General features: G+C 38.5%; 1 protein-coding gene across 1 annotated transcript; it reads right to left on the bottom strand.

The window, feature by feature from the left end:
• Window positions 1–1,587: 1,587 nt before the first annotated feature.
• On the bottom strand, window positions 1,588–14,258 carry rnf115b (ring finger protein 115b). The gene is made up of 9 exons (XM_061741773.1): window positions 14,064–14,258; window positions 11,874–11,932; window positions 7,086–7,146; window positions 6,355–6,572; window positions 4,855–4,923; window positions 4,666–4,744; window positions 4,476–4,569; window positions 3,203–3,318; window positions 1,588–2,278 (listed from the first exon to the last, which is right to left on the bottom strand). The coding sequence occupies exons 1-9, from the start codon at window positions 14,139–14,141 to the stop codon at window positions 2,156–2,158; spliced, it is 897 nt and encodes a 298-aa protein (XP_061597757.1). The 5' UTR covers window positions 14,142–14,258; the 3' UTR covers window positions 1,588–2,155.
• Window positions 14,259–14,265: the final 7 nt, after the last annotated feature.

The following is a 14,265-nucleotide window of genomic DNA, read 5'->3' as shown; positions in this document are numbered from 1 at the left end:
CCGTAGGGCCCTTGTAATCTTCCCTAGGGATTGGGACACCACTTGCTACGTCACTGCGTGGTTTACGTTCGGGTACGTAAGCGACTGCGTAGTTACGTTTGCACAAACGTCACACCATATCAGGAAGCCCAGAGCTAAAAGCTGTTTTAATTTCCGCTGTAGCGCTGTTAATATGCCACTTTATTAAGTTTTAATATTTTTTCAGGCGTAAAAGTAACTGTTAAGATCCCCAACCTGGGCTCAGTTTATCCAAATAACGCCTGTTAAGAAATTTGCTCCAATGTTTTCGGGGATGAGAAGAGACTGCCGGCTCGGGAGCTGATTTATGGTTCCGTGTTAAATCGACACAGAGCCTACGGCGTACGGCGCGCGTCGCCGCGTAACCTACGCTGTAGGCTCTGCGTTGGTGTAACACGGAACCATAAATCAGCCTTTATTCTGGCGAGATCTGAAAAAAAGTAAAATATATATTTCTCGCTAGAAATGTAATCAAAACGCATTTTTATGCAAAATATTGATTTTATTCACTAAAAACGAGAAATGTCCGCCATGTTTTTTTGTTTGATTCAGTCTGCAAATGATGACGTAAAGCATTCTGGGAAATTTCTCTAGCCCTCGGTCGGCGAGTCAGCATCTGAAATCCCTCACTCTGAAGGGCTAGATTGATACCCCCTACCCCTCATTATGTCCACTCCCCCTACATGCAAAGAGGAATTGGGACACCACTACCCTCACGGGAACGTGCAAAATTTAGGGGTAGTGCTGAAAAGTAGGAGTAGTGGGTGGATTGGGACTGGCCCTTAGTAGAGAACTAGTGGACTAGTGTGGGAACAAATCATATAACCCATAAAACAAATGATATTGATTAAGGATTTTAGGAGGATGAGCAATAAGTGAATCACCATTTCATCATGAGAGAAAAAGTGGAGGCGGGGGGTGAATACAAATACCTCAACCTCCATCTGGACAACAGACCCGACTGGGGATACAACAGACTGTACTTCTGGAGGAAGCTTAGGCCCTACAGTATATGATGCAAGATGTTGCATATCTTCTATAAGTCTGTTGTGGAGAGTGTCATTTCATCTGTTAGGGTAGCAGCATCAGAGCCAGTGACTTGAGAAAAAAGAAAAACGTAACAAATTGATAAAGAAGTCAGTCCCCGACTCTGTTCTGGGGACTGTCCTGGAGTCGCTAGAGTTGATCGTGCAAAGAAGAATGGATCATAAATTGGAAACATGAATACCACAGTGAGTCAACAATGGAGTGTCTTCAGTCAGGCTTCTTCAGATCCGCTGCAGCACAAACCGCTGCACGAGATTCCTCACGCCCGCAGACATAACTATCTGCAGTCACTCTGAACAGTCTTAAATACTGACAGTTATTGCAAAATATAACTTCACTTTGGGGATTACTAAAGTATAATTTCATTTAATTGAATTGTTTATGTATAATTTCAGATTTTTTTTTAATAAGACAATGTTTCACTATATCATGTAATTACTGTCAAAGTCAAACACGTGTCTTGTATTTCAAGTCTATTTAAGATTATGATCTGACACAAAATGACATCAGTTTAGGCATAACAATAGTGACTTTAATGCAAAACTATTAATTCAGTCAGTAAATCACGATGACCTTGTTAGCCCACATGATTACTGAACAGGTTGGAATATCTTCTTCTGATTATCACTCGACGCGGATGATGAAAGAATGTGCAGAAGGTGGAGGTCACAGTCTTAAGCTTTAATAACAGCTTTACGTCATAAAAGATGAACAACACGCTGCATGAAAAACTGTCTTACCAAGACAATAAAGCAACAGTGTTTTCCCATAAATATGCGAGACGCTGTCACATTGACAGCAACTGGAAGCTCAGGGGTGATTAGTTTGTGAAATCAAAGTCAGTCATTGAAAACACCACGTGAGAGGGCGGTGCAGTGAGAAAGACACATTTCTGGATTCTTCTATGAGCAGTGTTGTGTAGAAAAAGTGATTATGCTACGGTGGAAAACCAAAATGCATGGTTCACGTGCAGGTGGAATCCAAAAGTTATGATGTAATGCTTGTAGTAGTAGTGTATTTTATCTAAAAGCAGCTGGTCTGAGGTGACAATTGTGTTTTCTGAAAACAGTAAAGGAGGTAAAGCTGTTTCTCAGATCGTCTGCTTCTCCTGTTGTTCCCGCCTGACTGTGTGCACGTCCAGGGGCTCTGATGTTGGAGCGAGGCTGTTGTCAACCCCATCAAGACTTTTGCGACACACCGGGCAAGTATCATGCTGTAAGAGGAGAGAGATCCTGTTATTAAGCATGCAAAATATGACATAAAACATGTAGATTTTCTGAAAACAAAACGTTTCTGCATCCACGTGAGCAGCACCAAAGTATCCTCTTCAAACCCAGAGGTGGGTAGTAAGGAGTTACATTTACTCCGTTACATTTACTTGAGTAAGTTTTGGGAAATTTTGTACTTTTAGGAGTAGTTTTGAATCACTATACTTTTTACTTTTACTTGAGTAGATTTGTGAAGAAGAAACTGTTCCTCTTACTCCGCTACATTAGGCTACGTTGAGCTGTTACTTTTCTTTTATTCCTTTTATCCGCGTACGCGTCAATCTCATGACATCACTGGGTGATTCTTTGGGAAAAATGTTTGTTTTTGCATGTTTTGTCACATTTACACAGACTCAAACACACACAGAGTTTCTATGAGTTCATGTTTGTTCTAGTTCTGCCTGGTTAAAAAAGAAAAGTACAAAGGCTTGAAATTTTGTGCTACTTGTGCTTAATTCATTTTTTTCCTCTGTTATTATTTTATTTATTTTATTATGTATTAAAGTACTTGAATTTACTTTAAGATTATTTGAATTTAACCTATTTTTATTTTTTATTCATTTTAATTTATTTTATTATTGTATTGATTTAATTTGCCTGAAGATGATTATTTTGTACTTTTGTCTGTTTGAATGGTTGTGTTAAAAAAATAAATCAGACGTTACTCAACAGTTACTCAGTACTTGAGTAGTTTTTTCACCAAGTACATTTTTACTTTTACTCAAGTAATTATTTGGATGACTACTTTTTTCTTCTACTTGAGTCATATTATTCTGAAGTAACAGTACTTTTACTTGAGTACAATGTTTGGCTACTCTACCCAGCTCTGTTCAAACCTCAAACAGACCACAGCCACTCCTCGTCCTTACCAGCTCCAACCAAGGCACTATACATTCACTGTGGAAGTAGTGGAGGCAGGGGAGCTTCCTGACACACTCCCCTGATGAATATTCCTCCCTACAAACTGGACATTCTAGACGGCAGTCTGGAAGAGAAGAAAAGATTATTTCAATCATCCATCACACACTGCTGAGGACTCTGCCTTCTGGTGGTATTCATTTATAGCTATGTCTGTTAAGACCTTTTTTCTTTTTTTAAACCCTTTATACGTAATCACATATTCAAGTCAAAAAAGCAAATATTGTTTACATATCATTGACGTGGGCTTTAAATATAGCTGTTATGGCTACGTCGTATTTTCTCCGCTATAAAAAAAGGTGGCATGAAAGATGAGAGAAACATGAAAAGAAGATTTAGATGAAGAAGGAAGGTTTAGGGGGAGTTAAGCAATGACTGAAGCGAAAAATAATGTGCACGAGTGGAAATAACAACAAGGAGAAGGAAGAACATGTGAAAGGATCTAAGGAGAACACAGGTTGATTCAAAGAAAGACATCATGAAGATAGAAATGTTTTTGATGGATCATGTGACTAGGGTTGCCACCTTTCAGAAATAGAAATAAGGGACGCCCCGATTTCAGCAGCGCAGCATTGAACATTTAGCATTTAGCATTGAACTTGCATGACAGCCAACCAATACTAGCAACTGAAATAGCCTCCTATGCTATGTATGTCCACATCAGCCCCAATGTATAATATAGCCTACAGGTGAAGAATATGGTGTAAAAGTTAATTTATTTCAATAATTCAACTAGATTATGGTGTAAAAGTTAATTTATTTCAATAATTAAACAAGTATATGGTGTAAAAGCTAACTTATTTCAATAATTCAACTAGAATATGGTGTAAAAGTTAATTTATTTCAATAATTCAACTTAAAAGGTGAAACTAATATATTACCTAGTCTTATTACATGCAAAACAAGATATGTTAAACCTTTATTTGTTATAATTTTGATGATGGAATTGTTTATTGATTTCATAAAATATTCTCAAATTTACTTTGCTGGCCTTAATGTTTCCTGTGTTTTATTTTGTTCATTATTGTTAAATTTAGTGTTGATGTGTGTGTGACAGACGTGTGTAGGGGCGTTAATGAAAATACGGGACAAATCGCGTCCCGTATTAGTTCAATACGGGACGCAACATTTTTTTCTCAAATAAAGGACAATTCCGTATTTTACGGGACGGGTGGCAACCCTACATGTGACTGAATGCTCTGCATTTTATGCTCGACCTCTCACCTGTCTGTTCTTCAGAGATGCAAACTGTTGGCAGGGATGCGATCATTTCCTTTTCTGCTGGAGGTGGACCCGTATTCTCCAACTGTCCTAACAACTGGGTATGGAGAAGAAGTGGCATCAGCGTATGAGTGGACACCAAAGAGCTTAGGAGTAACATATACAGTATCAATGCAATATTAATGTCAGTGACCTCTGTGATGACTGAGTCCAGACCTCCCTGACCCCACGCATAATCTCCCGGGTTTGAGTACAGCTGTAGCATGCTGGATCTGGAGAGAAAGGGAGCAGAGAGGAGGAAGACAGAGGTTTTCCTACAATGTCAGCATGGAATCAAAAGCATATGATGTGAATCGAAAGTTAAAAAAAGAAATCAATTTACAGTGTAGCTGGGGCTGCCCCAGGGTTTCCATTATTGGCAAATAGGCCAGCCAAGAATCCTTGAACAATCCTTGAAAGAGCAAAAACAGGCAGGCATAATTATCCATGTGGTACTTTTTTTTTGCATTTCACCTTTTGCCATCATTGTGCAAATTATATTTAAAGCTCATATAAAAACGTTACCAATCAACATTCAGAAAAGATTTGAAAAAAGAGAAAGCAAGTATAACTTAAAAAGGAACAGAGATTTAAAAAAAACCAAGATTCAGGACTAAATTGATGGAACGTTGTGTTTCTGTGAAAGGAATCAGTTTATGGAACAATCTGAATAAAGAAAACAAAGAATCCAAATCAAACATTACATTCAAAAGAACAATTAAAGCCTGTATGTTAAGTAAATATAATAAAATATGTTAGTTAAGTTTGATTGACATACCCATAGACTGCGGTAATTTAATTTAATTAAATTTTTTTATTTACTTAGTTGTTGTTTTTAAAATTTTTAATTTATGTTATTTGTGAATTTATTTCTTGGAAAAAGGTGCAGATTAGATAAGATTCTTCTTCTTTCTGCTCCCTTTTCATTCACAATTTATGAACATTTGTGTTTGTATTTGTATTGAATTGATTGTTTTATTTTTTGAATGAAATAAAGAATAAAATGAAATGAAATTGTGAAAGAGGGAAATAACCCTTTAATACTGTAGCAAGAAGGCGTTTGTACTAGGGCTGGGGATCCATTCAAATGTCAAGAATGGATTTGATTCCGATTCTTAAGATTCAGAATCGATTATCAAGATTTGATTCAATCCGATTCTGATATTGATTTGGGTTAGTGTTATTAAAACAGTTTTTTCAGCTGTTGCATGAATTATATGACTGTAGTTCTGCAGCATATTAATACTAGTATTATATTGAGATTCAACAGCAAGTATTGCAGCTAATGATGCTGTAAGGACCAATCAGCTCCCAGAATGCTGATAGAACTGCTTTCAGAAACATCGTGGGTCAGAATTACCAAACAGATCCAGAGAGGAAACAGAGACGGATGAAATCGGTTTTATTTTTTCCCACATTCCGTTTTTATTTGTTCCATTTTCGGTCTATTTTGGTTTTTCATTTTTGAGCATTTGGTTTTTAGCATTTTTTGCAAATGTAACCCCAAGACAGTATATAAAGTAATGAAATATAGACAATTTATGCAATTATAACCTAACACTTTAATGTTTTCATACCTTTAAACATATTTAAAGGCAAAAACATGGCACCAGTTATTCTCGTGTCCAACAAAACATTCCTTTTTTGGGGATAAACAAAAAAATAACCAAAAGTTGTAATGTAATGATGAAAAAAAAATACATAAATAAATTTAAAAAAAAAAAAAAAAATATCGATCTTTAGACATATGAATCGATTTTTAGGAATTAATATGAGAATCGATTTAGAATTGGGAAATGGATTTTTTCAACACAGGCCTAGTTTGTACCACGTCCACACCTACCCTTCCACTGCAGGTCTCTGGTCGGGCCTGGACAGCCTCTCTTGTTCTTGTTCGGGGCCGGGGGGCGACTCCTGCTCTCCGGCCTCAGGAGTCGTGGGTGTGTGTGGAGGGGGAGGGCTCTGACCTGCAGATACCTGCTCGCTGCCATCTGGGTAAGCGTCGGACGAAGGTGGATGCGACAGCAGGTCAGAGCGCTCCATGAATAGCAGCTGCCATAACTTGGAGAAAAACCAGGGCAGTAAAAGTGTCAGACAAAGCCCCGGAGAGAGAGGAATGCCCCTATTAAAATGCCATTTGTTAGGTCAGAGGTTTTCAAAGTGTGACCTGGTCTTCCCCTGGGAGGGAGGGACCAAACTAAAGGAAAGTGAATAGATATAAAGAAATATTACATTAGTTATCAAAAGGGTCATTTTTAGCATTTGTGATGTTTTTTTTAAAAAGTTCAGACACATTCATTCAGGTCGGAATTCACCTGTTTTACCTAAAGTTATAAACTAAAACAGACGAGTTTTTAAGTGAGGCCTGGATACGTATGTCAGCAATATGTGGTTATCTTGTCTCACATGATAAATGTGAAAGTGATTAGCCAACATAAACATGACGCTATAGGAATGCAGGAATTTAGAAAAACGAGGCAGAAAGATGGAGCAAATGTAGTCTTTTTCTGCCAGACTTTATCTTGGGGAAGGCTTACTGTCTGAGACTTTGAAAACCCCAACATTACAACATACCTCTGAGAATAAAGAGTTTGAATCTTCGTTGGCAACCGATGCTGAGGTGTCCTGGAGGAGGCTGGAAAAGAAAAAAAAGAAAAGAAATCTGTCAGAGCAGCAAAATTGTAAATGAAAAACACAGCATTCCCAAGCATCGCACGTTTAATCATCGTGAACAGGATACGCCATTTTGTTATTTATTTATTTGGGGCGGTGAGGGGGTTTCCTACTACAATACGTTAAAAAGAAACAGGACAGCTTTAGTTGTCTTGTTAAAGACCCGCATCCCAACAGGCCCAGTCTGCTATAGTCAATCAGATCAAATACAGGACTGTCTCAGAAAATGTGAATATTGTGATAAAGTTCTTTATTTTCTGTAAAGCAATTTAAAAAAACAAAAATGTCATACATTCTGGATTCATTACAAATCATCTGAAATATTGCAAGCCTTTTATTATTTTAATATTTGCTGATTATGGCTTACAGTTTAAGATTAAGATTCCCAGAATATTCTAATTTTTTGAGATAGGATATTTGAGTTGTAAGCCATGATCAGCAATATTAAAATAATAAAAGGCTTGCAATATTTCAGTTGATTTGTAATGAATCCAGAATGTATGACGTTTTTATTTTTGTAATTGCATTACAGAAAATCACAATATTCTAATTTTCTGAGACAGTCCTGTATAAGAGCACGCAAGACATCTGCTAATTCTTTGATTGAAGGTATGTCAAACTAAGACAGTGTGGCATTATCTGAAAAAAACATGAATTTTGCAAATGTGATACATGATGATGTAATAAAGTAAAGGAAGAAAAGCAGGTATTACAAATGAGGGGATCAAGATCGTCTTTGCTGGGGGAGATCAACGCTTTATATTATATTAATATTGAGCTTGTAACACTAATGCTTGGTAGAGAACCCTCCACAGCAGTTCTCCATTCACCAGATAACCCTCTATTGTCACTTTTTGATATGTCAAACTGCTCTACAGCTGCATATGACCTCTTATCTTTAGTGCTGAGGGGTTGACCAGCATCATCATTTGTATACTACAATAGCAAATGATCATTCTATGGCATTCATTTATCAACAAGTAAGATGAACCACAAAAGGACGGGAGGTTGATAGCTTACTCTAAAATGTGGTGCTCTGGTTTGAAAGTCACATTGGGGCTGCTGTGTTTCTTCCTCTTTTTCCTAATTTAATGTTAATTATTTCTTTCACTTTGACCATGACTTTGTTGTTACACAAAAAAGTACTTGGTTAATGCTATGAGCATTAGATCACACACACACCACAGATAGGCCTTAAAGCACACAATAAAATACATCTCTTGCTGAAAGTTTCACCGTCATTTATTAATGTTGCCTAAGCAACTAATGTGGTGATAATTATGTTACCAGCTTGAAAGAAAGACTTTGCAACAATTATGTCCAAAAATGATGCTTTAGGGGTGCTGAAAAATAATTGGGTGTGATCCTGACTACAGGGGACTGACTGTCCTTTAGTAGGTTGATTAAACAATAACTTGGGCCCTGTCCCAATCCCCCCCCTACCCCTAGTTTTCAGTTCTACCCCTACATTTTGCGCGTTCCCGTGAGGGTAGTGGTGTCCCAATTCCTCTTTTCACCTAGGGGGAGTGGGGAAAAGTAGTGTAGTGGCTATGAATCTGTCCCTACGGATCGAGGGATTTCTGATGCTCACTAGTTGATCTAGGGACAGAAACATTTCCCAGAATGCTTTTCGTCGTCATTTACGGACTGAATCAAAAAAAAAAAAACATGGCGGACATTTCTTATTTTTTAGTGAATAAAATATTTTGAGTTAGTTTGTGCATAAAAATGCGTTTTGATTACATTTCTAGTGAGAAATATATATTTTACTTGCATAATATTCACTCAGTGAATGTACATAATCACTCGTTTGCCCGTTGTTGCGAAGATCACGCTAGAATAAAGGCTGCTTTATGGTTCCGCGTTACACCAACGCAGAGCCTACAGCGTAGGTTATGCGGCGCCGTACGCCGTACCCTACGCCGTAGGCTCTGCGTTGATTTAACGCAGAACCATAAATCAGCTCCCGAACCGGCCGGCAGGCAGAAATCTCGAAATTTTCGGAGCAAATTTCTTAACAGGCGTAGCTACAACTGTTAGATTTCATCTATTAAACCAACATTTATCTTCCTAAATGATTTATTTCAGCCAGCGGTAATTCTCCACAGAGGTGCAGGTTTCTCCCCGGGACGACGGAGCAGGTTGACCCGGCGATCACGTGTGTACTCCGGCTGCTGCTGCTGCTGCTCCCCGGACTGGCGGCTCTTCTCATCCCCGAAAACATTGGATAAAATTTCTTAACAGGCGTTATTTGGATAAACTGAGCCCAGGTTGGGGATCTTAACGGTTACTTTTACACCTGAAAAAATATTAAAACTTAATAAAGTGGCATATTAACAGCGCTACAGCTGAAATTAAAACAGCTTTTGGCTCTCAGCTTCCTGATTAGTGGTGGTGCTGAAAGTAGGAGTAGTGGGAGTATTGGGACAGGCCCATGGGAAGATTTCAAGTGCCCTAAAATCTGTCCCTTCTTTTTTTAGGGGTAGTGATAGTGAGGGAGTGCTAGTGGTAGAAAGTAGGGGGTGTATTGGGATTGGGCCTTGAAATCCTGGTTTAAGTCACCGGGGTAACGCTGGCAGCACAGGTCTGGACCTCCCTCTTGCCGTCACTTCTTACTGCTCCTCCAGGAGGGCAGGGAGGTATTCCCAGGCCAGCAGAGAGATCCAGTCCCTCTGGTGCATCCTGGCTCTGCCTCTAGGCTCTCCGTTGGCCATGTCTGGAACCTCCCAGAGCATTCATGGGGCACACGAACCAGATGTCCAAACCACATGAGCTGGCTACTCTTCATGTGAAGGAGCCGCGGCTCTATTTGAGTCTTGGCAGTGCTCCACAGCCAGGAATGAACTCACATCCTGCATTGTTCCTCATGAATCAATCTGTAGTTCTCCTATCAACTCACTCTCTTACCCAATACCCCCGCATAGAGTTTTACATGCACAAAAAAATTATTTAAAACAGTGTGGTTATGAGATAAATACAAAAATATGGACTGTTCAAGATCATCATGGTAACTCACCTATACCTCAGGAAAAATAGTAAAGGATAGGAAAACTTTGAAATGTAATTTCATCTAACTTGCAAGACCCCAAGCATCTATACCAGGGGTCGGCAACCCAAAATGTTGAAAGAGCCATATTGGATCAAAAACACAAAAAACAAATATGTCTGGAGCCACAAAACATTAAGTCTTGTATAAGCCTTAGAATGAAGGCAACACATGCTGCATGTATCTATATTAGTTAGAACTGGGGGAAGATTTTTTTTTTCATTATGAACTTCGAGAAAAAAGTCAAAATGTTGAGAAAAGGTCGAATTTTCAAGAAAAAAGTTGAAATGTCGAAATTAATGTTGAAGTACAATCTCGAGAAAAAAGTCGAAATGTCGAGAAAAAAATTGAAATGTCGAGAAAAATGTTGAAATGTCACGAAAAAAGTCAAAATTTCGAGAAAAAAAACGAAATGTCGAGATTAAAAAGGAAAGGAAAAAGGAGAAAGAGAAAAAAAGGGAAAAAGAAAAAAGGAAAAAAAGAAAAAAAGAGAAAAAAAGAAGAAAAAAAGGAAAAAAAGAAGAGGAAAAAAAGGTCAAACATTTTTTAAAAAGCTCCAGGAGCCACTAGGGCGGCGCTAAAGAGCCGCATGCGGCTCTAGAGCCCCGGGTTGCCGACCCCTGATCTATACCAAATTCATGATACTATTTAACTGTATGTATTTAAAAAACAAACAAACATAAAACAGCCCCAACAACTAAGATAAATATGAAAAAAAATGCTCAGACTGTATAGAATGTGCAATAAGCAAAGCTTGTAACAGATCACAAAAATGATAGTATTTTCAGCTTCCACCAACCTAATAGAAGTTTTCAATGGAAGAAAATCCCTGACATTAACTTGACACGCTCACTTGATATTAGATAAGCCCAGGCTTTCACGGTTTAGCATTTATAAACCAAAAGGTGATCATTTAATTTAATTATAGGGAAGTATGATATTGCTAACCATGTCTATTTTTTTAGGGTTCCTCTTATGTCTGTTTATTTTAATTTGTATTTATTTATTTTATTTCATTTTATTTATTTTTTTAATTATTTTTGTTGTTTTGTGTTTCCTGTATTTTATTTTATTACTTTATTTTTCCTATTATTGTCTTCAGTCAGAGTTGGATTGGTAATTGGTACTTACTTTGGGACCTGTTTATAATTACGTATTTTACAATGTGTGTGTTTTGGGGTGTTTGTTATGTTAAGTTTTGTGTCCTTATTTATTTAACTTTTTTTTTTTTTTTTTGTTTTGTGTGTGGTAAAATATAAAACGGGGTATTCTGTCGAATCCTTTAAAAAATGTTTATTGTGTAATATGCATTACATCGACTACCCAATAAAGAAACATGAAAAAAAAAAACAGGTGATCAGGACCCACTGCCCTACAAGTTTAGGGTCTTTCCCTGCTCCAGCACACAGGACCCAAATGAATAGGTCAATGACATAGTAGTGTGGATCTTGCAGACAAGATGATGGTTATCCATGAGTCTGAATGATCTGTGTTTGAACAGGAAAACACTTCAAACACGAGCATAATGGTTCCTGGGGATCTGGGCTGAATAACACTGGGCTAATCTTTTTAGATTCTTTTTTTGTTGTTGTTTCTAAATGTCTTATCTACCGACAGTTTACAGAAAAATCATCCAAACTCACCTGGAATCTGCTGGTACTTCCTCAATGAAGCCAGAGTCACATCGGGGGCAGACCAGATCCTTGAGGCAGGAGGTAAGAAGTACAATTCAGATCAATCTTTGTCAGCCAACTGTTTGGATTGCCACTTCCAAAGCAGCACGACTTCATGTGAAACGATCAATGAATCATCGAATTGCATAAACCCCCAAACTTTTATCGTGTCTGAGTGGAAGAGAGTGTATCTGCATCCTGACATTATGAGTGGCAACTCATAATGTGCAGCAGCCGGTTCTTTGAGGGAAAGGCAAGTTTATTTGTATAGCACAATTCAACACAAGGTAATTCAAAGTGCTTTACATCAACATTAAAAGCATCAAGACACAATTAGACAGTAAATAACAAATAACATTATAAGAAAAGAGGTAAAATAATAAAAAGCAAAAGTTGTTAAAAGTAGGGTTAGTAGAGTACAGCAGGTAAGTATTTAATTTAAGAGTACGCTTCAGTAAACAGTAATGTTTTTAGGCCTGATTTAAAGGATCTACAGTTGGAGCAGACCTCAGGTCTACAGGAAGTTTGTTCCACCGGTGAGGAGCAGAATAACTGAACGCTGCCTCACCTTGCTTGGTTCTGGTTCTGGAACCACAACAAACCAGATCCAGATGAACCTCAGGGGTCTGGGAGCTTCATAGGAACTAACAGATCCAGATGAACCTCAGGGGTCTGGGAGCTTCATAGGAACTAACAGATCAACCATGTATTCTGGTCCAAGACCATTCAGGTCTTTGTAGACCAGCAGTAAGATTTTAAGCTCTATCCTTTGACTCACTGGAAGCCAGTGTAGTGATTTCATGACCGGTGTAATGTGGTCCAGTTTCCTGGTGTTATATGGTCCAGTTTCCTGGTGTTTGTAAGGACTCTGCCTGATTGATTTCTTGTTAAAGCCTGTAAAGATGCCATTGCAATAATCCAACCTACTGAAAATGAATACATGAAAAGACATGGAAAAATGAAAGTTTTTCCGTGTCTTGTTTAGAGAGAAAACCCTTAATCAGTACTGGAGTTGAGGGCGTATGAGGGGGGATGGCATCCCCCCTGAAATAAAAACGGTCAAAATCATCCCCCCTTTCCATCCCTTATTTCATTTCATCAATGAATGTGGTTTTACTGCTATTTCAACATTTAGAGTCATCACCAGAAAAATAACACCAGAAAAATAACTTATTTGACCATTTTCACCTGAAATAAGTAAGAAAATCTGCCAGTGGGACAAGATTTATCTTCTCATTACAAGCAAAAAAATCTTGTTCCACTGGCAGATTTTTCTACTTATTTTAAATGAAAATTTACCTCGAAACAGGTGAAAATTGTTGTTTTTTCCAGTGATGAGTCTTGTTATTCTTGTTAAGATTTTGAGTTTTTGCAGTGATCCATTGTACTTATCCTGTGAAGGACAGAGTCATATTGATAAGTTCAGAAAACAGTTTTTTATTGTTGTGTTTTGATGTATTTGATGTAAGCCCAGTGGATATTTAAAGCTTACAGAAGGCTGCATTTAACTGCTGCTATGTCATTCCTGCAGTATTTCTGCAGCTGTTTTGGTCACTGCTATTATTTGTAATATATTATATTATTTGTAATCAGCACAAATGATCTGTCCCCATATGATAAAATCCACCATCCCCCTTGATTTTTTTTTACAACTGGAGTACTGCCCTTAATTCTAGCGGTGTTTTCCAGGAGGTGCAGGCAGCATGCTGCTGTGTTGTGTTCCTGGTGCTAGTGCGACCCCTGTCTCCCCCCCGGCTGACAGCAGACAGCTGGACACGCACTCGCTTCTAAATATGGCAGCTCCCACTCCCTCCTGCTAAATTAGGAGTCCAATACATGCCGTCCACATGACTCAGGGCTACATAGGCCCGTGCGCTTTAGATATTTAAGTTATTAGAATTGTGGATTTAGTGTTTATCTACATTAATAAATAACTAGGTATTTATTTCTAAGAAAGCTTTCCCTGAAAGCGGAAATATCCGCAGTTTTATGGGGTCAAGCCTGAATTATGGTTCCATGTTAAATCGACGCAGAGCCTACGCCGTAGGGTACGGCGTAGAGTACGCGGCGACGCGCACTGGTCTGCGTTGGTGTAACGCGGAACCATAAATCAGCCTTTACGGAGGACAGGCGCGGAGCAAAACCACCAACCACACTCACCGGGAGTTTCGGACTCGTCTCACATTTACAGCAATGACAGAAAAAGCGATGTTGCTGTAAATCCGCAGCCTCCGCCATCTTCACGGTGAAAAGCTCTCCCCGTCGGTGTGGCAGACCATAATAGTCTGCCTGCCTTAATCGGGCGGACTGGATCAGTCCCAGTGAGAGCGGTCAGGACACCAAACCAGGAGTAGGGTATCAC

This window comes from Cololabis saira, chromosome 15 (genome assembly GCF_033807715.1).
Source record: "Cololabis saira isolate AMF1-May2022 chromosome 15, fColSai1.1, whole genome shotgun sequence".
In the NCBI taxonomy this organism is placed as follows: Eukaryota; Metazoa; Chordata; class Actinopteri; order Beloniformes; family Belonidae; genus Cololabis; species Cololabis saira.
Note: the sequence above shows the minus strand (reverse complement) of the source record. Positions and strands in the feature narration are given on the sequence as shown.

Coding starts and splice junctions, on each gene's coding strand:
- rnf115b (XM_061741773.1), bottom strand. CDS start 14,141: ATGGCGGAGGCTGCGGATTTACAGCAACATCGCTTTTTCTGTCATTGC. Junction 6,573..7,085: donor CAAACTCTTTATTCTCAGAG/GTATGTTGTAAT, acceptor TTTTTCTCCAAG/TTATGGCAGCTGCTATTCAT. Junction 4,570..4,665: donor TGGACTCAGTCATCACAGAG/GTCACTGACATT, acceptor CTCCATACCCAG/TTGTTAGGACAGTTGGAGAA.